The sequence below is a fragment of the Anser anser genome, assembly GCF_964211835.1.
Source record: "Anser anser genome assembly, chromosome: 3".
Taxonomy (NCBI): Eukaryota; Metazoa; Chordata; class Aves; order Anseriformes; family Anatidae; genus Anser; species Anser anser.
This window is the reverse complement of record NC_139722.1, coordinates 104490220-104514997: the sequence shown is the minus strand read 5'-3', so window position 1 is coordinate 104514997 and position 24778 is coordinate 104490220. Positions and strand designations below refer to the sequence as shown.

The 24778-nt window shown below is 43.2% G+C and overlaps 2 protein-coding genes across 3 annotated transcripts in view; one reads left to right on the top strand and one right to left on the bottom strand.

Moving 5' to 3' along the window:
* CAPN13 (calpain 13) overlaps positions 1–24778 on the bottom strand; it is a 74414-nt gene that overhangs the window by 20045 nt on the left and 29591 nt on the right. The window contains exons 5-16 of the mRNA XM_083831236.1: positions 16848–16917; positions 15910–16028; positions 13328–13461; positions 11363–11537; positions 10343–10411; positions 9249–9334; positions 7778–7852; positions 6799–6965; positions 4625–4773; positions 1372–1532; positions 431–466; positions 150–186 (exon numbers count right to left, since the gene is read on the bottom strand). Of these exons, the coding sequence (XP_083687362.1) occupies positions 150–186; positions 431–466; positions 1372–1532; positions 4625–4773; positions 6799–6965; positions 7778–7852; positions 9249–9334; positions 10343–10411; positions 11363–11537; positions 13328–13461; positions 15910–16028; positions 16848–16917 (1278 nt within the window). The remainder of the gene's footprint in view (positions 1–149; positions 187–430; positions 467–1371; positions 1533–4624; positions 4774–6798; positions 6966–7777; positions 7853–9248; positions 9335–10342; positions 10412–11362; positions 11538–13327; positions 13462–15909; positions 16029–16847; positions 16918–24778) is intronic.
* LOC310897539 (heat shock transcription factor, Y-linked-like) lies at positions 17633–23709 on the top strand. 2 transcript variants are annotated; one of them, XM_083831252.1, is made up of 4 exons: positions 17633–17886; positions 19017–19131; positions 21368–22917; positions 23255–23709. In XM_083831252.1, exons 3-4 carry the CDS (start codon positions 22369–22371, stop codon positions 23636–23638), a joined length of 933 nt encoding a protein of 310 aa, XP_083687378.1. In that variant the 5' UTR covers positions 17633–17886; positions 19017–19131; positions 21368–22368; the 3' UTR covers positions 23639–23709. The 2 variants fall into 2 exon arrangements, with proteins under 2 accessions (XP_083687378.1, XP_083687379.1); XM_083831253.1 differs by lacking the exon at positions 17633–17886 and having other exon boundaries at positions 19013–19131.

Genomic DNA, 24778 nt, shown 5'->3' with positions numbered 1-24778 from the left:
TTGACTGGGGTGCCAGAGGGATAGTTACTGGGTGGTGAAAGAAAAGCAGAGTGGTATCCAGTGTATAGGGAAGGGGAGCCAGAAGAGGTGGCTTTCCCTAGGAACCATTCACAACCACTAGTATCTACATCAGTTTTCAGGACTCTTACCGTTGGCAGCATTGGGCTGAGCAGGGAGTCTGAGTTCCTAAAAAACAATTAAAAGAGTCACACTGGGAGAAAATGGACCCTTCCAGAGCATTGATCTGCTAACATGGCAGACCCCAGATAGAGAATACAGTGCCCCACACAAGAACCCACAGAGTGTCCTCTGATCTCATGGTGGTATGTCCTCTGATCCCATGGTGGTAATGCTCCCTTCTCCCTTGTACAAGCCTCTCGATGTTGTGACTGCTACAGAGACCCATGGGAACAGCATGCCCATGTTTTACCTCACTGAACAAGCTGTATAAGGATCACAAGCTCTCCTGGAAAGAGATACATCCAAGGAGTGAGCCATCTTGTGCATGAATCATCACACTGAAGGCAGTCTAGCCCAGAGCACAGACTTCTCGCGTTTGTTTTCCAATAACTAAGGAGTTGCCTTTTGTTGCCTAATTTGTTCTGAGCCACTTTTGCCAGAGGCCAAAGCCTAGAAAACACTCTCATTATTAAGATATGGGCCTATGACGTAAGACCGGCAATCGCCTCCACTATAAAGCTTACTAAAGGAAAGGCACTGCATATCTGATGCTCAAAGGTTATTTGGTAACACTGAGAGCTGGGGTTTGCTCTTTAAATAATGCACACCCAGATATTTATATGCAAATGTGATACTAGCTGCCTTTGCATGAACTAGGATATCAGTTTTCTGTTAAGTTTATCCTTCAACACCTTCCTTATACCCACAGAGAGCTCCTGTGGGCCTGCCTATTGGATGGCTGGGTGAAGGGGTCAAAGCCCCACTGCTCTTTGCTTCTTTGCCACTGGGACATGACCTATGCGGGGTCCAGCCGGCACAACATACGAAACTATATAATGGCTATTAAGAAAAAGAAGCTCTCAGTCCTCCTTTTATTTAAGACAGATTTCCCCACAAGCTGGCAGGGCATATATCAGAACTGCTGTTCATTTGTGCGGCTCTTTGTACCAAAGCCGAGACCCTCGATGGCTGCCAATGAGCTGTTGCCCTGTTGTGCAGTGGCCACCTGTGCATCTGACTATATACAGCTGATTCCCCTCAACATGGTACTTAACACTAAGCTGTGGCTTCCCAACACGCTTCTAGAGTGCATTAAAAGCAAATTGCCACATTAGTTATCTTGACATTGAATTGTTAAATCATGGCACACTGTAAGCCTGGGCCTGTATGGAGTACTCATCATTATCTTACTCATTGTAGCATTCATTCTTCAAGAAAATTCGTAAGAGAAATTCAAAATCTTGGTGCTCTGTTGTAGCAGGAATGACAGCATAGGTTCCTGGACTCAAAGTAAAGTAGTTGGTGACATCTCGAGTAAGAGAAAAATCTTGTTTCAGAACTTTGGAGTTCTTCTGAAAGAAAAACACAGGTGGCTATCTCACTCTCCCTCTCAGGAATCAAAGTAAATCAGTAACTGTACCCACAGCAGCCTTATTTACCCACTGCTTTCTAAATCTACACTGCATCTAATATGCCTTAACCTTCCCAGTGGCATGCAAAGTTTGACTAGGAGACAGACTTTGTCCAAGAACACATCAATAACACAAGAGGGTGGAAGAAATTATAAAAAAAAGGAAGGAAGCAATATGTTTTAGTGGATTTCATGAGAAATTCAGTTAACATCAAGCAGACTAGAATTCGTCAAGGAATCAAGGATGAATACTCTTACTAAAACTTCCCTGAGATAGCTGGTATAATTCCCTGATATGCTTCCCTAACGTAACCCAGAGTCATCAGAGAGCTCACTAAGCATCTCACCCAGATGACAATGCTTCAAGAATCACAACTCAAACCTTTCAGCAAGTGTCACAAGAAAACAGAACATTCTGATCTTTCTTCTGTCATTCCAGTATTTTTGCTGAGATGAAACTAATATAATGCAACAGCTATTACTATTAGGACATGTAAAGATAGTGTAATAAAAAAACACTTACTAAACATATTCCCCAAAATACATCAGCGTGTATAAATTCTATTTAGAATGGTTATAAAGCATGGCAGAGTTATTTATGAGCCATGCCTTTGGGAGAAAATAACATAAAACTGCTATTCTGGGAGGAAAAAAAAAAAAGATGACTACTGTTACAGAGGCCTAGGAGGCATGTAGACTGCCAAGTATTATGGGTCAGATTTTGAGTAGATGGAAATGGTCAGTGCTGCAAAGAAATAAATGACATAATCCTTTTTACTTTTGGGTCTCATTTGACATTTCTTCCGGTAAAAAGCAGAAGCAGGTTAATATTTCAAAGGAGTCAAAACCGGTGTGAGATAAGAATCAGCCTCTACGCGTTGCTCAGCTCTGTCACACAACATTAAGCCTACCTCACAGCTATGTATTAGTGCTCCGTGTCTATACTTAATCAAAGGCTTCCTAGAGCTATCAGGTATGTCCATTCTGGTTTGCATTCTTGCCTGTACTGCGTTCCCCTCATCCTGCCAATGGATGATGCACTTTTTACTTTACAGCAACAATATGATGAGTCTCAAATAAATACTGAACAATGAACGATGCTGCTGATGAGTAACAGCTATGAAAGCAGTTGAAGCAGGAAAAGTGAGGCCTCATGAATCTTAGCAATTGCACTCCCCTTCTTCAAACAACCCCCTCATAAACTTTTTAAGCAAAGATGCCACCTCTGACTGCCCTCAGGCACTTGAGGCTAGACACTGGGAAATAAACAGCAATGTACACCACCCTGGTTTTAGCTCCTAGACTTGGCTTCTACTGCTACCAGGGCAGGAGGCTGGGCTGTGAGGAGTTCGTAGAGCAGCTCTCCTGTTAAAATGATTAGGCTTTGTCCTTATTTTCTGTATAATCTGCTCTGTGCATTTCTACCAATCTCATTACAATACTGAAAGACATGCGGTGACAGGGCAGCATGACAGTCCCCTTTCACTGACCAGCTGCTCCAGAGTAATGCTGGTGTCCCTGGTAATCACCTGTCCTGACCTTGCCTTCCAGCTCCTGCATGGGAGACGACCTGGGACCAGAAGCCCAACCTGTGCACGAGGTGAGCCAGGGGCTGACACCCCACAGAGGTCATGTCATCCAGCCTCGACATACTCATCAAATTTCATCTGACCTTGGGAATGCACCAAGGAAGAAAAAAAGATAATGAAATGAACATACCTGAGCATCAATTAGAGGTGAAAAAAAAAAAAAAAGATAAAAAGCAAGTTTTAAACACAAAGCAAGAACCAAATCGATCTCCTGGTCTACTGATTAAACAAAACCCCCTTCCCAAGGGACCCCAAACTATGCCACGACTACTCAGTGAGAGTCCTTTCTGTCAAAATGGGTGACTAATCAAGATGAGCATGCACCAGACTAGAGCAGTCAGGGGCCTCCATGTCTGGTGACTGTTGGGGTAGCTGATGAGGATGCTGGAAGGAGCAAGTTCCCCATGTACTGGGAGCAGCTGCTCTTTTTGAGCACCACAGCATCCTGCAGGGCTGATATCTGCACCAGAGGATCTTCTTGAATAAGGATAATGAGTTCCAATCCCTGAAAGAATGGTCATTTTATTACATTTTGTATTTCTCATCAGATATCAGATACCGTTTTTATGAGCTACAAAGCCATGCTCTTCCTTCCTCTGATGAACTGTTAAACTCAGGGCATCAATAATTCAAAGTCTGGGACAAGGGCAAACCTCTCCAGTGATCAGGAGAATTGTGAAGTTCGGGCGAATGTGAAGTTAGGATCAAAGAAATCTTTGCTTCCTTTTATTCTTCAGGTTAAGAATAACTCCTCCCAATCTCCCTAAGACAAGAACAAAAATGCTTTGGAAAAATGCTAGCAGCCATCTCTACTAGCAACTACACTTTCAGTAAGCTTGGTAATACTCTGACAGTAATTGTCCTTGAACTGGCACATGCCTAGACAGTCACCAAGAAAAAAAGGGGGAAATTTTAGTTGGAGGTCCCATGTATCTGACTAGATTGGCTCTGCATTGCTCTTGAGCAAAGCTTTCCCAAATGTTTTGCAAATGGGTTTTGCGCCGCATTTCTGTGATGCCCATTTGGGGGAACAAGAGCCCATTCTCTGTTCTGCTTGAGTTGGAGTACTGCCCTGGGGTTTGTGCTGGCTGCCAGGCATTTTGCTGGACTAGCAAGGCAAGTCACTAGCACCGCTGGACACAGAGGTTACTGCCCTAGTATCTTGTGCAACCTGTGGATCCTCTGAGTTTCCTAGGGGTATTTTAGGATGCAACAAAACTGAAAATTCAAATTTCCTTCTCAAGATATGAATAAAGGAAATTAAGCCTGCTTAGCCCTACTTTTCCTATGTCTTCCTAATAAAGAAAGCATCCAGAAATTCACTCCAATACTGACTGCTCTCCTTTAACAGCCCAAAAGGCAATTTAGTCTTTCATTTACATGTACAGATACAATAACCCACACAGAAAAAAACAGTGTCTGTATTATACCTGATTGTGCTTACCTTTGTGATCGAAAAGCCAATCCTCAATGTCTGTGCATCCTGCATACCCTCAGCATGTTTTTGCATGAGTGAAATGACCACATTATAGCTTTTGGGGGCATTACTTGTCACTTCAAAGTAATACTTAGAGTTCTTTGAAACTGCACCTGCTGAGGAAGTGTTATTAGATTAGTAGCAGACACGCAGATATCCCAGTAGTAGCCTGTTGTGTTAGATCTTGCTTATATACACCCAGAGGAAGAGGTAGCTGCTCCAAGATGCTTTCAGTGCGACAGAGCACTACAGTCTCTATATTATCAGTAGGAGTTGAGGCATCTGGAGTTAAACTAATTGCCCATTAATCATTTTAGAAATCTCTGGCAAAGTGATAAATGCCAGGCAGATTTCTCACCCACATACCTGTTTCACTTACATGGTACACTTTCCTCAAGGCAGGAAAAGAGTGATTTTTTTAATCACCTGGCTGACCTGGTGGCTGAGCTGAAAAGTATCGTGTCTTGGAGATCATAAGCACATAAAAGAAAAAGACGAAATGATCCAAAACTATCCTCCCTTTCCTTCCTGCCGGTGTTTATGATGGAGAAGACAGAGGGACAAGGACCAGAATGAAAAGGCTTCTTCTTGGCCAAGGTTTTGATTAACAAGAAGCATCCCTGACAAGAAGTGAAATGTGCAAACTGAGCTGTGCACAATATCTGCTTAAATTGGTCTAGGCTTTAAGCTGTGTTCAGTGGCCTTGAAAGCTATATTTTAGCCCAAAATTGTACTTGGGCAGTAACTCTAGTAGACGGCTGGTGGCAAAACAGCTCCAAGGAAAATTGTTCTGCCCACATGCTCTCAAGTTCAGGCCCTGCACCTTCTCGCTCAGTCCCAGTGCCTCTGGTGTGCTGCAGCACACGCCATGGTTTATAATCACCACTTGGAGATGGCAGTGAAGATGAGGAGGCAGAAACCTGTAAGACAAAACCTGTTTGCTGCTAAGTCAGGGATCAGCACTGCAGAAAAAAAGTAGCTCCATCACAGACCATATGCTGCCATTTTATATTAGAAACAGAGCCTGAATGTGATGCAGCAGAAAAAAGTAATATAAAAAAAACCATAGTAATAGTTAGAGCTTCCAGTGCCAGAAGAGTACTTGGAGAAGCAGTTAGAACTAGAATTAGAATACTTCCCTTGGAAGGGACCTACAAAGATCATCTAATCTAACTGCCTAACCACTTCAAGTCAAAAATATGTTTTAACCAAAAGTTAAAGTAGAGCATGGAGGGCATTATCCAAATGGCTCTTGAAAACTGAAAGGGGCATCAACCACCTCACTAGGATGCCTGTTCCACTGTTTAAGCAATCTCCTAGTACAGAAATTTTTCATTATATCCACCTGAACCTTCCCTGGCACAGCTTTGTGCTGTTCCCATGCACCCTGTTAGCAGAGAGAAGAGATTTGTGTCTCTATCTCCATTTCCCTTCCTCAGGAAGTTGGAGAGAGCAATGAGGTTGCCTCTTAGCCTCCTTTTCTGCAAACTAGATAACCCAAATGTCCTCAGCCTCTCCTCACAGGACACGTGAAAGGCAATACAAGCCCTTTTATCAGCTTTGTTGCCCTCCTCTGGACATTTTCAAGGGTCTTAACAGCCTTTTTATATTGTGGAGCCCAGAGCTGTGCACAATATTGAAGATCAGGCTGCACCATTGCTCATCTCTTTTGACTGGTTGGCTATGCTGTGTTTAATGCACCCCAATAAAATAAACGAGGTCTTTTCTGGTCAATGGACTTTCTACCTTTAAAAACGGAGTTTTGTAGCACAATTCTTTCAGCTCATATTCATTCAATTTCAGAGTATTTCTTGTTCTGGGAAACCAGCCACCTATTTGCTGTAGCAGAGTGAGGGGTGAGGTCCCCGTAGCACCTGCTGAAACTAGCTGAAAGAATATTGATGTACATTTTGATTTAAAGAGTTTAGGGTCTCTAAATCACAAGCCCTCTTTTTTAACTCAGCAGCAAGTGCTGCTGCTTTATTTCTGTCTCTAAAGCTAATAGGTGGTGTAATGGGAAAGAGCAGGCCTTAATAACTGGCAATCAATATCTCTGCTATTTGATTCTCATTGAATGTTTCAGTGTAATCACCTAGTGCAGAGGAGGAGAGGACTGGGTGACTGCAGTAAACATTTATTACCGAGGGAAGAGTTGTTCCTGCCTGTGGAGAGTGAATTACTCCACTGGTCGATGTGCCTGTCCACGGACCATGTCGTGCTGCGCTGATCTCCAAAGTCCAGGAACGTTGGGGTGCTGTTACATATACACAGCCAGGAAAACTGCTCACAAAAGTCTTCACAGGACATCCTGCAAAGACGGAGAAAACCTTACCTTTCAGTCTGAGGCACCAGTGAGATACTCATGTTCACCCCCTATGTCTCCAAGTAAGGTTAGAGCAGTACTGCACAGCGTAGCCAAGCCCTCAGTGTGTTTGGACTGCCCTAACTACACCTAAACCCCCAGTGAAATTACAGGACATGTTTAGCAGTGCCTAGGTGGAGTCCCACTATCTCCAGCACAACTCTGCTATGCTCTGGTCCTCTGTGACATCCTGTCCTGCCTTCAATGCTCTGCTCAAGCCTTAAGTGTCCATCTCGGCCCAGCCTGCTGTTCCCCTGCATTCCCCAGAGCCTCACAGGGTAAGCGTGGACTTTCTGAAGAATAATAGGTCTTCTAAAGCATGTCTGACCCATAGCTAAACTGGACCTCAGAGTATTCAGAGGCTGTGAAAAGCCACAAGCACCTGCAGAGCAGTCAAGTGCGTAAGCTCTAAGACCTGCTCAGCCACCTATCCCTCTGAGCAGCTGAAGTTCAAGCTGGCCACTTTAGGGGGAAGGAAAGTGTGACAAAAGGACTAGGTCTCAGTGAGCTGGATTTTCACTTCGTTTACTTCATTTTCTTCATCAGTTTGCTGCATAATATTGGCTGGTTTCACTTCTCCAAATCTCGTTTCTTCTGAGACCATTGGATCAGGACAACCTCCAATTTTCTGTCTGCACGCAATTAACACAGAGGTGCTTTGACCCGTCAATAAGAGCAGAGAAAAAAATGCCTAAATGACCTTTCATAATGAATGCAAACAGAAAGCCTGGTGGACAGAAGGATTGGTAGGGAATTACCAGAATTCTCCATCATCTTTGTTTCTGCAGAGGTCTTCCTTGATTTGAGGCTCAACATGGTTCCACTCTGGAGAACTGTGAACAGGAACAAATCAACAAAGCGTTGTGAGAGGCACGAGTTTCCATCTCTCCAGCCAGTCCATTCCTCTACCCAGCCTATCAAGTTGAGAGGGATCAAGAGGGGTAAGCGAACTGCACACTGGGAACAGGACTGTGCTCAACAATTTCATAGCCAAGGCCAGCAAATGAAGCACTGCACCTTTGCTGTACCTGGCCCTTAGTAACCCGTCCTAGGATGGGGAATCCTACCTCTGCCCTCAGAGCACTGGTCGCCTGTCCCCACACTGAAGAGGTTAGCGAGGTACCAAGCCTTAATGTTCCTAAGTGCTGATATTACATCAACGTGCAGAGGGCACATTAGCCAATTAAATGTGTTGTTTCCTAGCAGCATGTTTATAATTAAGTGATAATTGTACTTTCTGCTGAATGTAAGACAAATAAACAGAGCATGAATCAATAATTTGACCCATGCAGCTTACCTATGAATGTGCTCCACTGACTTCTCAACTACAGTTAGGATTATAGTAAGCTTTCAAAAACGGGAGGATGCTGCCTATCATCCCAGCCTTGAACATGTCTGTACCACCTGCCAACCCATCCAGACACCTGGATGTTAGCCTGACCTTTCTCAGTAGAGAAGTCACGAGTGGTCCTAGCAACAAGGAGAGGTGTGATGCTATTAAATCACCTAAGTGTAATACCTGTATATCTCTCTAGTCAGAATAACACTGACACAGCTCCACCAGCCAAACTAACATTTATTCATTTACAGAAAATTGTTGCAAGTCTTCCTCTGGGGAAGAGAAGTAAGTTTGTACACATAGCAGGAAAGTGTCCCTTACATGTCTAAAGCTGAACGCAGGATCCAAAACATCAGTTCAAGCCAACCAGTGGCACTTTGCCTTTGCAATAGCCAAAGACCCTTTTTGTCTGTCTGTGTTTAATACCACTTAACAGTGCTGCCCTACTCTCATGGACTCTGCTAACCACCCTCCTCCCAGAGATGGACTCATGGGAGGGCAGGAGGAGCATGAAGGCAGATGGATGATTGCTGCAGGAGTATTCAACAGAAGCAGCCAGACACTGTCTAGATGCATGATCAGACCTTACTCCAGGTAGTAACAAGTCTCTTATCCATGACCTATCTGGAATTACCCACTGGGAAAAATGCACTCAGACAAAAAGGGATACCTGAGCTAGGCCTAGCGACAAGCACATATAACACAAATGCTGCATTAGTTTTCTTTCAACTGGATTTCTGTGAGCAGTGGCTTTGCAGCTGGAAATAGAGCTTATAATGAATTGATTTGGAACTGCCTGTTTCATTATTATGGGTGTGAGGCAGAGCTCCTTTATAATAAGCCTACACAAGAGTGATTTGTCTTAGGAGATGAAAGCTTTAAGGCCATACTTGTCACTCCAGGCCCCCTTCCACTCTCCATGGCCCCATGGATTCCAGATTCTGATGATATGTTCCCAGCCATTCTTGTAGCGTATCTGTAAAGAGGCAAGAAAAACAAGCTCAGTCACAACTTTTCACTATCACGATATTCATTGAAGAGATGGGTAATAAAATGTGTCCTCTATAATTTGGGGTCCTGATTTAACTGCAGCTAAAAGTCAGTGCCTTTTGCTGCTTGTAGAGGAATGATGTGTGGAAAGTTGTTGGTTTCCCAAGGACAGTGAATAGCAGTGGGCTGACACAGACAGAAGTGGCAGCATTCCTGCAACACTGCATGAATTCAACACCTCTAGTGTCTAGTTCTGCACATCTAAGGCTGTTGCCTAGCAAAGGCAGAGACTTTGGGTGTCTAGACCACCAGACTGCCTGATGCAAATGTTGACAATCAATACGGACAGATGATAATAAACTGAATCTGTGTCTCTGTATCTACAGTATTGCAGTTTCCAAAAGCTGGAGCTTCTGGTGCCTTTCTCCTCTTGTTGTCAGTGGTTTAAGCCAGAAACTCACAGTGAAGCTGAAATGGCAGAAGTGGAAAGAAGAAGCACACCTTTTGTTTTTGGCTACCCTTATGCACACAGGCAGTACTGGAAACAGATGTCATAGCAACTCTCTTGCAGATGCAAATGTTCAACCTCCAGGTCAGCCTCTAAACATTTTCCTGCAGGACATCCCACTGGACGCCTTGGCACTCCTATAAGGTGGGGCAAAGACTGTTTCTCCTTTCTGCACAGATCATGAGTAGCAGGAACCTAAAACAGCCTGCTCCATTCTCCAACAGGATTTGGGATCCTTCCACCCTCTGACTTGGGGTGAGCCAGAACCTTCTCATTAGGAAAAATTATACAGTTCTGATACCCTCACTCTTCCCATTGTGCAAGAAACCCTCCATCTCCTGAAATTTCAACTACATGCTTTCAGAAATCTCTCCTAAAAGGAGGGATTAATTACTCTGAATGGAACAGCAGTGTGACTGCCTTCCACATCCCAGTGGTGGACCACCAGTATGAGACTACCAGGCAGGAACAAGTTTGCAATCTTACCTTCACTGCTCCTGTGACAGTGTAGGCATGACCCTGTACAATTCCATTCCTCATTTCTCTGTTCCTCAGCTGCAAAAGGGTGAAAGTACAGCTATTAGCTCTCTGCCACACTCCCAGAACTTGCATTTGGCATGGCAGCAAAAGAGATTTGGTTTTGACTACAGCAGTATCTCAGATGTACTGGCTCCAGAGAAATGTGACTGTTCCCACTGTAGCTATAAGCAATCGAGTCAATTTAGCAAAAGTACAAGTGTTCTTTGCAAATTCTTTAATGCTACAGAGACAGTGCAACTGCAAGATGAGCTGAACTGGGCTTCTGGGAGGATTAGAGCTCCAGAATTTCACTGCTATCTACAGCCCAGCATCAGCAACCCGACCTGAGGGGCTAGTCCTTGACTAGCTTGCAATAGGCAATCTTTGTGTCCTGATAAACCAGTCGATACAGAAGCAATATTACATGCTTTGCAGTCTTCCCTGACATGTTATATAACCCCTTGACACTCTTTTAGTGAGATACTTACTTACTGAATATTACAAAGTCTTTTGCAACTTCTCAGTATTAATATCAGTACCCTGAAAATCACAATGTGGTAATAGCATACTCTCACAGAAGACAGGCACATTTTGGCTTTGCTAGACTCAGTCACAAAGCTTTGAGGCCCAAATCAGCCCTGCTGCAAGAGGACACTACTCTATCACAGTGGATTTAACCAGGAGAGAAGCCACACAGCCCAGAAAGGGCTGTGTGATTAATCTTATCAAGGCCAAAATAGGAGGAAGGCCCTTCAGAGAGGGCTATGTGGCTTCCCTCCATCCACATCTCTCATCCACATTCAATCTATCTAGCCAGAAGCCTTTACATTCGATACTGCATATTTACTTTTTGTTACCAAGATCCAGGCATCCGTGAGCTGTGACTATTGCTCAGAGAGATTGTGGACTTCCTTCTTCACTAAAAAGAGTAACCTTAATGCAAACATAGTAAGCCAAGAAAGGTGTGCTCCTGGCCTTGCAACTCACCTGTCCTGAGGTGCTACACCCCATCATACACTGAGATTTGCCAGCAGCTTTCAGTATCTCCTCCAGATCAGGAGGGGGGTTCTTTAATGAAAACTGAACTTGGACTCCACCTGTGAAGTCTACTAAAGCATCAGAAATGTAGCCTCCGTGCAAGTTCTGGTAGGAGCCCCGCAATCTGAAAACAAAAAAGTAGTCCTTACACCATGTTTTGATAAACAACGCACAGTTATGGCTTACAAAATGGACACGTGCATTGGTGCAGTGATCATAGTGGAGACAGAGACCTTAGGGTCAGGTAATGAATAGAGACATTGAGGCCAGGGAATGAAAGGAAACATAACTGAAATAGATGCCCAGACAAAACACATGCCCTGTAGGATGAATGAGGCAGAGGGACTTTTTCCTATGCATTCACCCATATCTGAGGCAGCTGTCTACAGTCATTATGGGTAGTGGGAAATAATAAGGTGCATCTCATGCTGATAGAGACATTTTAGGGAGATGAGCTGAGTCTCATCCTGAAGTATCCTGTTTCTCTCTTCTAAACTAGAAAAGAGCCAAACACGACTAGTCTAAATGGATGTTTCAGCTAAATGGAGGTGAACTGTTAGTTCCTACATAATACTTTGTCATGACTCTTTGCAAAAATGACCAGTATTCCATTTGCAAATGGGAACTAGGAAGAAGGCATTAGCATATATTCCCGATGCAAGATAGAAAAAAAGTTTTCAGTACTGTTCCCAAATCATTCTGCTAGAGTGCAATAATAGGGCAATAATTAAATATTGCCAACAGAGTTTTGTGTTTTTATCATGTGTTTTTTATTGAGATACCAAATAAGATGAAACATGCTGTACTTAGAGCAAGTAGATCATGCTGTTAAACCCCACTATGCACACTGTATTTAATGCACGTAATCAAATTAAGTCTGTGGCTAATTGTATTCTGAAGAGTTGTCCTTGTCCTACATGGATGAAAAAAATTTGTCATGGGCACTGGGGAGAAATTTCTGAAGTAGGAATCTCATAAACGGCATCTCTTGCAAATTTGATTTAATAGAGGTTTGTTTTGTTTTGTAATTAAAATCTTATGCAGCAAACTGATACTGAGTCCCGAGTCAACTTTTCTGGGATTTCTTAGGGCAAAAAGCATCCTATTTGTGAGTCACTCAAATGCTGCTTTAGCATTTACTATTCTTGACCAAATCTGCCAAAATAATTAGGCCTTTTCTTCAGCTCCTCTTTACTGTATCACACGTTACAGCAGCTTGATGTAGGTCATGTCTGCCAAATCCCAGCCCTTCCTACTGCCTCTAGCATGGGAATTTCTATTTAGCATACTTAATAATGGGTAGTGTTACAGACGCTAAGGGACGACATTCTGATTCCTTCACTCCTCAGAGGATTTTTTTTAATCATTATCTCTTTATTAACTGTTATTAACCTTGTATTACTCTGAGGACCTCAGCCAATCAGAGACTCATAGGAGTGCATGTGCTGTGCCTGGGGATGCTCTTCAGTCATGCTTCCTCTTGTTGCCTGCTTCTAATACCTGCATGGTCTCTTAGTGACTGCAAACAGAGGTAATCCCTGCTCAGAGTCTGCAGTTTTAAACACAGGAAAATATAGAAGGGAAAACAGAGGCAGAGAAATTTGCTTAAAGTAAGGAGGAGCCTTACTTTAGCTACTTTAGCCCAGCCCCTATTGTGTCACCAGCTATTACCCTCTTCATTTTACTTCTCAGACACTAATATCCCAGAGTGTAAAGGGTACATTTAGGTCCTCAGCCTGAGACCTACATCTCCAGGTTATATTGGCCCTGTGTTTGCACACAGCCACAGTTCCTTACATAAGTACAGCACAACATGTACAAGCGTAAGCCTGTGTGATTTGTGTATATCAGAGAGTGAAACCAACCATATAAAGCAATTGGTAAGGTGTGGAAAAATAGACCATCTATATTTACTTGGCATATGCTTTTTCCAGCAAGGATGGCCAGAATTCATTTGATGTTCGAGGGTGTACAGACAGGTAGCTCCCATTTAGGAAAGGCAGGCGGTCATCTATCACCACATCCAGCCAGTCTCCAAATTGCCAGAACTGAAAAAAAAAAAATAGAGAGAGAAGAAAAAGTGAAAGAGAGAAAAGAACAAGCCTCTTTTGAGAGCTTGTATTTGTGCCAAGCAACAGCCTCCTGAAGCAGCACAGGAACTAATCTAAAGCATGGGTATCTGCAAGTTCTCTCCTGAACTACTGAAGGCTAATGGTCTAAGTTGTTAAACAAGCTACCAAGTGGCTGCATTTCCTAGTGGTAGAGAAAGCCATTTGGGGATATAACGGTCCTGCAATCAGCGGGAGGAAAGAGTCAGTATGGGAAATATGCTAACATTGTTGGGTGACAGCAAACATTTCGGAGGATAAAGAACAATCACACCTCAGCTGCATTTGGATTTCCCCTGCCTCTATCAAGATTCAGTCTCTAGATTTTCTAGAACCTTTCTCTGTGTTTCGATTAAGACTGTTATATGTGCTGTCATGGATAGGGACAGTGTAGTGACTAAAGACTGCTTTGAGGTGTTATCCATCTCCTTGATAGATGAGGAGGATGCAGGCAGTCTCTCCACCATGTGGACAAAGCAGGTGTTTCCCCAAGCTGATCCAGCTGATGGAACCTTTTAATGGAGAAGACAGGGAAGGAGACCCATGGGGATGACCTAAAGGAGCCATTTCCAGAATCATTAGCAGATTAACATAGCTTAGCACAATTCTCAATCATAAGAGGCCAAGCTCTTATTTGCAATAACGCACAGGACTCTGGTGGGAGTGGGAGTAAGCTAGCAATAGATTTAGTCTACCATGATTTTATTTCATCAGCTTTGGTCAGTGAAAAACCTCAAAATGAGCTGCTCTATTAGAAAAGCACAAGACCAGATCTGGTAAGGCTCCCCATGCCTTAAATTGATGCATTCTGCCATAATCCCCTGTAGTTCCTAAGAAACATTTCTGTTTTTTCCCCAGCCTGATCTGCTCCTTGCCCACTTCTTGCTCACACATAGCACACCCTGCCTCAGAGGCATCAGAGTTTCTGTGGCAGAGAAAGTGATTCCTGCATAAACAAGGGTCTAACTTAATTCCTGGTGAAATAATGTCACTGTAATTATTCCCTAGACAAAAATGTCACTCATCTTAACTGCTGCTGATAAAGTGCTTAACACCCTTAACTCCTGCTGCTGAGTGTTGTGTAGGAAGCCCGGAGCAGCCCTTTGTAATACCGAGAGGCAATGTTCTCCAGATCCAGAAAGGAAAAAAATATAAGCTATAATTTGTATATTTGTATACAGTATGTCTTGTTTGAGATTCTTCTGAGGACTGGTAGCTTAGCCTGTGGATGGCAGTAAAATATCTTTGATGGAATAATTGAAAGACATTGCCGAGAAGGCATTTCCATTCCGAGTAGATTCCTCAAGGGTTTACTGCTTGAGGAAAGCCAGAAAAAGTGACATTGATTTGAAGGTGTGATGACATTTTCAAATATTGTAAAGTATTTATATTGCTTAAGAGTTAAGGATTGCTCACAACTAATCTTTTCAAAGCTCTCATAAAAGAAAATTTATCTTGTATCCTTTTAATGTGTTTTAAGCAGTCTGGTGTCCCTTCAGCTGGTTTGTCTCCTATAAAAGCACCTCTGCTTGCTAGAAATGGGTCAAGACAGAAATATCTGGCATTCTGAAGGGCAAAGGAACAGAGCAAAATTTAGACTGCCTGCAAGATAATCCTCCTGGTGCTGCTCCATGAGAGCTCCAGGGGGTCAAAGAAGTGCCAGTGCCAGAGCTCTCTGCATATAACAGATTGTGAAAAAAGGCGGATGATGAATGGCCAAGGAATATACTGATTCTCTCTACCTCCAGTTTAGCTTCTGGAGGCAAGTGCTTTTAATCCCGTAAGACACTTGGCTGACTCAGACACAAGAAACCAGGGCCTGACTGCCAGTATCCCAGTCACTCACACAGGAGATTCAGAGAATTTCAAGAGTTGGTAGAAAGTGAAATTTACTAGAGAGCTTTGCTCCTCTCTCTGAATTAAATCTCCATTCTTCTGATCTGTTTCCCAGGATTTGTAATTTCAAGTAAACTCCACCAGCTAAAAGGGAAAACTGAAGTATATTGGAAAATAGAAAATGAAAAAATAGATAAAAACCACAGGTGCACTGACAGTAACAATAAAACGTCCAAATCAAAGCAGACTTCAGAATGTCTTTCAAAACACATGTACACAGACCGGTTCAAACAGCTGGTAGCTGCACCTCTGGAGATGGGCATTAGTCATAACTTTCAGAAAAGGGCTTCAAATTCCCTGAAGTTTGATAGTACCACCTGGAGCATGAGGACCCATTAGAAAACTTGGGATTTTCTGAAAAATTCTGAATTGGTTCTTAGCACTGAAAAACCAAAGCATGCAAAGATGTCAAGACCTGGGACTGTAGTTTGGATCCCTGTGTAATCCAACCAGGCAAACGCCAGCAGTACCAATACAGCAGAGAATACATACCCGGAAATGGAATATCCCAGCATAATCATTCTGGAATCCTTGGTCCTTTGGTAAAACATTTTCCAAAAATTTCTTCTGCATTGTCAGGGAGCCCAGGGCAGCCAGCACCCAGCAGTCACCTCAAGGGAGGGAAGAATACAGTACATTCAGCCAGTTATTCACAGTTGTGGATCATAACCAACTCCTTAGAAGAGCAGACTTCAACATCTAAGACATCTATGAAACAGCTTGATAAAAGAAAACAGCATTCTTCTGTCTTCCTTCTCTGCCCCCAAAAACATCAAAACACCAACCACCATTCACCAGAAATGAACCTTGATGCAACTTAAGCCATCCTTTGCTACTTTTATACTCCTCTTATCTTCTGTGGTCATGTTGAGACCCGCAGTCTGGAAAGTGGTTTAGGTAATCTTCAAACCTCTCAGTTGGGGTGAGAAATGGGAAGACATTTATTTTAATCTCAAAACAGAGCTACTCACAAAGACAAACATGATTATGAGCTGGGAGAAAAAGATGGAACTGGCAATGAGGTGCAGACATATCTGGGTGAGTATCATAGAAGATGGACAGAAATATCAATAGAAAAAAAAAGGGAAGAAAAAAAACACAACACTGAGAGTGACCATGTGGAGACATTAGGATGAAAAGAAAATTCAGTCCTACACATGTTGGAGCTGTGCCTACTTACCCTACGTAACTGTGTTTCACCTTTGTACTTGAAGCTCCTGCAAGTAACAGCTGCTGCATTTGGCAATCCTGCTAAATATCTCCAATAAATTGTGTGGGGATTCATGGGGGTCTGGAGTGACCCACACTAATTATTTGTTTACTGCAGGCACCATGGTCCATGCCTTTCCACCGAGAACTCAGAACACAGCAAAGCAACCACAAGTTATTGCTTTGTGCCAATCTTTTCCTAAACAGGAACGTAACCTTACCTATTTGTCCTTGAATAATATCGAATCTGCTAACTCCATCCATGATCAAACAGGGATTTCTTCGAAGTTCCTGGAAGAAAGAAAATGCTGAGATCAGTGTGGGTACCTAGTCTTCGCCAGCAGCACGTTCCCTTGCAGAGGGGCCTTGCAGAGCCCCTCAAAGGATTTTCACATGAGCTTCTCTAATGCTACCAACACCTTTCAGAGGGCTCTGGGCCCAGGTGCCAAACCACACAGTCTCTTGGGGGACAGTTACACAGAGCTTTCCAGGCAACATGGAGCAGGGACTGTACTTCAGCTCAGTATTGGATCTGTGCAAGTTTTATGCTCTGAGCTTTTCCACGCGAGACTCATACAGATCTGCTGGGGCTGCTTTTCAACACTTTCAGTGAGGAAGCTATAGAAAGAGTGCTCAATCTCTGGCTGCAAAATCCCACAGACTTGGCCCAGTTATTTTTAATTCAGGGAGAATTTTCTTTGCATTCTTTGAGAGTCTTGTTTGGTCAGTGAAGGACGAAACACTTCAGAGTTTGGTCTTGTGCACAGAAATGTAAACCATCCTCCCCTCTGCCTCTGCTATTAGTCTGGGATATCTGAGTGCTTGGGGAGGATGTTCCTGAGCATCCCCCGTGATTACCCTTGGCACACTCCCAGTGAATAAGGCTCTGTTTTGAAAGAGCATTCAGCCTTAAATAAGAGAGTCACTGCACACCAAAGAAAATGAAGAGATAAGAGGAAAAAAAAGCCTCTCACTGAGAAAATTAATACAGCAGCCCTTCCTTAAGCAGGCCCTGGCATTTCTTCTGCCCAATCAATTTGACATGCTGCACAAACATGAGACCAGCACAAAACAGGACTCACATGTTCGCATGAGATCAGCATCAGCAAATGCTGTCAGTTTTCTGAAACGGCTTCACGGTGATCAAACCCTTCTAAGAAATTTCCGCAGCTGAAGAGAGTTCTACACAGTATTGTCTCTCCAGGCTGGCAGGTGGATCATGCTCCCACTGCCTTGGAGACACGAGGGAAAACAGTCTGGGTAAGTGTCTTTCTTGATGGAAGGGGGACATGCTGCTGACACACAGGCATCTACACTTAGTTGAGGAGTTTGGGGATTTGCCACAAGTGATTTATTTTGAATATTGTGCACAACTCTGAGCTCCACAATATAGAAAGGCTGTTAAGATCTTTGAAAGTGTCCAGAGGAGGGCAAGAAAGCCAGTTAAAGGGCTGGAAGTTATGTCCTATGAGGAGAGGCTGAGAACACTTGGGCTGTCTACTTTGCAGTAAAGAAGGCTAAGAGGCAACTTCATTGCTCTATCCCAGTTCCTGAGGAGGGGACATGGAGACAGAGGCACCATTCTCTTCTCCCTGCTAACCAATGACAGGATGTGTGGGAACAGCACAAAGCTGCGCCAGGGGGACATTCAGACTGGATGTAACAAAAAATTTCTTTATCATGCAGGTGGTCAAAAAAAGGAACAGGTGTTCTAGTGAGGCGGCTGATGCCTCATGTCTGTCAGTTTTCAAGTGGCATTTGGACAATACCCTCAATAATATGCTTTAACTTTTGGTTAGCCCTAAGGTGGTTAGGCTAGAAGATCTTTGTAGGTCTCTTCTGAATGAACTATCCTATCCTATCCGTGACAGGAGCAGCATTTTGGAAATCTGGGCATACTTAACTGGAAAGAAAGGGAGGAAAGGTAGTCTCCAAATATCTTTTTTTCCTTCCAAGGAAATACAGCAGTTATAAAGCACCAGAAACTGTTGTCTGTTATTGCAAAACCTAGCTATGTGCCTAGCTACTATGCACATAGATGTGCAGCCTTTAAAATCCACTAGCACTCAAATTGCATGACAAATACAGAAACTACATATTTATAACTCTGTCCAGAAATATTGCTCTGTTTCTCTGAAAAAAATATGATGAGGCCTTGCAGCATTTTCCCCAAGACTCTTCCATTTTAGTGATATGTGATTTGGTATGCTATTTGTAGAGAAGAATTTTATATAGCACATGCTTAGCACAAGTAGCTAACATTGCTGAAGTCTAAGGCCATGGGCTATTGAACTTTTACCCAGTTACAAGTAAGAAAGGCCACAGAGCCCGCTTGAACTGGAAGATAAGAAAGTAAAGAAGACTATATTGACAGACTCTGCAACCATCAGCAGATTCTACAGCCCTGAAGATAGGAGAGAACGGCTTATCTAGAGACAATGAAGGGAACCAATCCAGAGAAGAAAGACCTCCAAGCCTACTATTACTATTGATCTGGACTATCAGGTGAGGGGTTGGGAATGTACAGAGTAAGGGCATAATTGCATAGGGATTTCTTTGTTCAGGGTCTCCTGAAGAGCTTGAGCTGTTGCTGTAACTTTAACTCTGCAGAAGTGTGGGATTTTGTTTTGTTTTGTTTTTGTTTTTTTGCTTATTAACATTGCATAAACCTAGAACTGAACCCTGTTACAGTGATTGACTCTTGCATAATTTCCATAACATTAGCTGGAGGGGGAAAAAGACAGAGCTCAAAGAGGCACGTGTTCTCTTCTCATAGTATCTACTAGTCCAGCAACGAAGGCAACCACATGGGCTATAAATCAACTGCTCTGTCTGATCTCATTCCCCAGGAGAAACCTATAATCACTTGTTTTCCCTGGCCCAGTGAAGATTTCATTACATATTGCAACGCTACAGGCTTGGGGCAGAGTGGCTGGAAAGCTGTGCAGAGGAAAAGGATCTGGGGGTGCTGGTTGATGCTCGCCTGAACATGAGCCAGCAGTGTGCCCAGGTGGCCAAGAAGGCCAACGGCATCCTGGCTCGTGTCAGGGACAGTGCAGCCAGCAGGAGCAGGGAGGTGATCGTCCCCCTGTACTCTGCTCTGGTGAGGCTGCACCTCAAGTGCTGTGTTCAGCTTTGGGCCCCTCACTACAAGAAGGACATCGAGGCCCTGGAGCGTGTCCAGAGAAGGGCTACGAAGCTGGTGAAGGAGAAGCTGGGGGTGATCAGTGTAGACGTAGGGCACATGCAGATATATGCAAAGGACTCAAGTCTTACATTACTGTGGAAAATTGAAAGCCTGGGGTTGGATTTACTGGGTAGCATAAGCCAGTCTGACTGCAGGCTGCTACACAGGATGGTGGTCTGGCCACGGACACATTTCCACCAGACTTCCCTCTGATCCAGCATAATGAATCTGAGGATTAAGACGGAGAGGATGACTCTTTGCAGAACTGCCTCCCTATCAGATCACCTTAACCCTGCACAACAAATTCCCAGTCCCACTTCTGTTCCCACCAGCTTGTGCCACAGTACCACATCTTTCCCACGGGCTGTACTTGTGCTGCTTCCCCTGCCCCAGCCTCAACTTCCTGACACATCCTCACATCGCAGCCCATAACGTTCCCTCTTTAACAGCATGACAATTAAGAAAAATAAAAAAAACCTTTTTATCAGGGAGGAGGACAAGGAGTAATGGCTTTAAATGAAAAAAGGGTAGATTTAGATTAGATATAAAGAAGAAATTCCTTATTATGAGGGTGGTGAGGCACTGGCACAGGTTGCCCAGAGAAGCTGTGGATGCCCTATCCATGGAGGCATTCAAGGCCAGGCTGGATGGGGCTTTGGGCAACCTGGTCTGGTGGGAGGTGTCCCTGCCCATGGCAGGGGGGTTGGAATTAGGTGATCTTTAAGGTCCCTTCCAACCCAAACCATTCTGATTCTATGAACTTTGGCTTATGCCAGAAAACAGCCCCACAGTGACAGACCTGCGGGTAGTGCAGGTTAGCATCATCCCTCATTGCCACACACCTCCCTTAATTTGCTTAACGCAGCTCACATGACATTGTATATTTGTTTTCTCCTATTTTTTTTTTTTTAATATTTGATAGGTTTTTCTTCATTTCTTCCCTGCTCGATTTGGGCTAAAGTTTTAGATTAACTCCAAACTGATGTCTGTTTTGTTTTGTTTTCCTGAATAAAAGCTCTTGTTTTCACCCCTCCAGCTACAGACAGGCCAAAACTGATGCAGTAGGAACTCCAGCTCAGCTTAGCTGTGTGGAAAGATCCTAATCCCAACACAATTTTTTATATGTCCCATTTTGGTTTTGTCAGTTTCTGTTTTCAAATGTCCTTAACATTGAAGTTATTTCCTGAAAGTCTCTGGGAATTAAATGAAATGCCGATAAACAAAGCATCATCAAAATAGTGTAGAATCATGATAAGCGCACTGTTCCTGGAAGAGGGTTATATTTGCTCTGCAAAGGGCAGAAGAGGTAAAAATGTGACCAAGCCCTTTTGCAAAGTGGCTGCGTCAAATAATAAATCACTTTGATAATTTAAAGAATTTAAGTAGTGAGTCCCAGCAGACAAGCATTGGCTCAGACTATATGACTTTCCCCAATATTTTTTAGATTTTTTAATTGCAGTAGCACAGTTCCCTGAGTCTTTGCTACAGGAACAAGGCATGACTTTTGCTCAAGTCCTTGTTAAAGACTCTGTTTTTCCCTTCTCCTCACACCAGATATATGAGACACACTGAGAAGTCTGTGCCCTGATGCTATGAACAGACTGTGATTATGCAGAGGAAACACACATTGGCTATTTCAGAAGTCCATTACTACCATATACATTACCACCAGATATGAAGACTCCAAACTCTGAACATAATTGGCAATTCTCAAGGTAAAATAGATGGAGCGTGTTGCTCAACTGCTATATTGGATCTGGAACAACAACAGCAGATATAATTGCTATCTACAATTATATGCACTTAAATATTAAGATCCTATATGACTCTGAAGATGGAAGCTAAGAGATTAATAGGCTGAAGGTGCCATTTTTGTCACAGGTACATTCCCAGCCACTTTTTTTTTTCATGTCAGAAGGAACCAATGGTAGAGGGTGAGAAAAATAGATGTGTGTTAAATTGGCCATGCTCTGTAGGCAGGATGCAACTACACTTACTCTCAGGGACGCATATTCTGGTATGTCAAAGCTCCTTGGGGAAATTACAGGTATCTTTTTGCCTATTGGTTTAGGTAGTTTAAATACCTTGGATCATATTTCCTTACAGTTACCATCTCAGTAACTTAAGAGCAAAGAGGGTATGGACATTTGTGTATGTGCAAACGGTGTCTATGACAATTCTGCAGTTTTAAAATTTAAAATTCTGCACTTTTATTCTTAACACTGCAGTCTTCCCCCTTCTTCCTTGGGGAATAGCTCCTAGTGCTCGCCTCTCAGGACACACCAAGCTGAAATATAGTTTCATTTACTTCTTTACTCTCAACTGAAGGCATCTGCAGCTCTGCCAATGAAAAGCAGCCTAGTTAGAAATTCTGTCTGTTGCTGCTCCATTTTGCTGGCAGTTGGACACCGGTCTGTGATGTCACCGTGACGCAGCACAGGCACCATGGTGACATTTGGTAAACTTCCACCACACTCCCTAGGCCACAGGTGGGTGCAGCTGCACTTCATCCCCCTGTTTGGCAGGACAGAGCCCAGTTGGTCGAGGAAGTGGCTATGGACAGAAACTTCTGTCCAACTAGAAAAACAATTTCAATGGAGCCATCTTCAACGGAAACAAATGTTTCTGTTTCAAACAAGCCCATTGATTTGGCAGTCTCAGCTTCTCCTCAAGTAGGTGATAAAAGAGCAGCTCGGGATGCTGCCCTAGGATCTATAAAAGAAGAAAACACTTTTCAAGGTTCATGTGATGAACCCTGCACAAAAAGAGTGCATCTTAATTTTTCTGATGAAAGCTCTGGCAAAGCCAATGACTTGTCACCCCAATCCTTTCTGAAAAAACTCTGGGAAATTGTTGGAAGCAATCAGTTTCAGTCCATTTGGTGGGGTGACGATGGGAACTGCATAGTGATTGTGGAAAAACTCTTCGAAATGGAACTGCTGACAAGGAGAGGACCTCTGCGAACTTTTGAAATTGATAGCATGAAAACTTTCACTCGCCAGCTTCATCTTCATGGATTCTGCAAAATGCAATGGGATTTGACAAGATCTTCCTCATGTGATGAATTTCTAGCTGATAAAGGAGCAGTCTCTGCTTTTAGCAAGGTATGTTAGTCCCCCTACCCATGAAATACCTCTCAGAACATGTTAGTGGGATTGATATCCAGTCAGTCACAACTGGGGTGGCCAAAAGTTGGTGGTATTTGGGTTTCTAAACCAGTTTTTATGCTTTTTAAAAATCTTAAATTTCTCTGCTACACTCAAATGGCAAAAATGCAAGGGTGGTTATTGCTTAACAGAATCGTGCCATACCATATTAATCACATGGGGAACGTTTAAAATGCCCCTGAGAGTCTTCAGTGATTCTAATTCTTAGCTATCATATCTGTCTTTTCCAGTTTTGAAATGGTGGTAACTAACTTTTCTCATTTGCATTTTGTAGTTACTCTTCTACCATAACCCCTACTTCAAGAGAGACTATCCCTACCTGTTAAGACGATGCAAGCGAAGTACTGGTCTAAAAAAAGCTGCATTTTCACTGAAACTGGCTGTGAAGGAATGCCACCTGAGAAGAAACCCACTGAAGACATGGTCAGGCCCTGCTTCAACAGCAGTCAGTGCAAAGATCAATCCTCAGGCCCCATCCCTTTTTCCACAACACCACAGCCACTCCCTGTTTGGCATCCAGGGTGCTGCTTCTGCTGAAACTGCTGCTTCTCCATACGACATTACGCCCCACATAACAGATAGCGTTTTTCCACCAGACAGCAGAGCTGCAGGTGACGGGGTTGGACATCAACACTGTACATACCAGAAGCATATATGATAGGTTCCAAGTGAATAGAGTATAGTAGTTCTATATATAAACCGTCTCAATAAAAAATATTTTCTAGTTTCTGTTCTGTTTCTAGTTTCCATTTCTTCAGTTTGACAGTTACTGTTCCTACACCCTGGGCATGGAGATTGCCGTCAGGAAGACTATCTGTTTTGCTCCAGCTCAGGGGAGACAAAGGCCCCGGGCACTAGCACCGCACTCAGTAAACTCCAGCAAAACAGCCACGTGCGGCTAATCCAGTTGCTTCACCAGTAGCAATGGATACACAGCATTGCTTTTCAGTGCAGTCCGATGATGGAACATAAGGTCCTAGGATAAGAAAGCTGACTATGTATGTGATTATATGTCCCAAGTTAAACACTCATATGCCAGATGAAGATGACATCACATCAGACCGTTAAACCTGAACTGGAAAACAGCAAGCATCCTAGTTACTTTGAAATAGCTATTGCTGCATCTGTGGCTTGGATTACAGAAATCATAGCTCTTTAATAGAATTTGAGAGCTTTTCAGATTTGCATGACGTCATCTAGAAACAGATGAAAGTGGGAACACTAGTTTTAGTACGGTTCACAGGCCAAAAAAAGGTCTTCCTACAATAATGTATCTAACGAAGTCATTAATGTTACAAATGCTAATCCAGACAGGCAGATCTCTCTTTTACTGAGCCAGATATTGCATATTTCTAGCTTTGTAACATGGTCTCCATTAGAAGACTAGAAAGCCCCTTTGAAAACAGACTGGAAGGACAATCTTGCAATTAGCATGGTGGCAGAGTGCATGGTATGTCAGATCTGCTCCTAGTACCTCTAGGTCTATGGGACAGATCCAGAGGCAGTGAATGTCCAAGACCCCTTCACAGCAACACCCCTCTGAGGGATGAGTTTAGGCAGATTTGAGGGAAAGAAAAGGCAAAGGTGGCTAGGTGAGAGTGTTAGAATATTGAATATATATATATATATAAGGCAAGCATATATATATATGTGTATATATGCTTGCCTTATCCAGAGTCAAACCGTAGCCAGAAATTGACCCTGTAACTCTAGAGAACTGGTTGGCCCAAGATCTGACAGACCAACAGGATGGCTGCCTCCTGTGGAAGTGTATCATGACAGCCAACAAAAACCTATG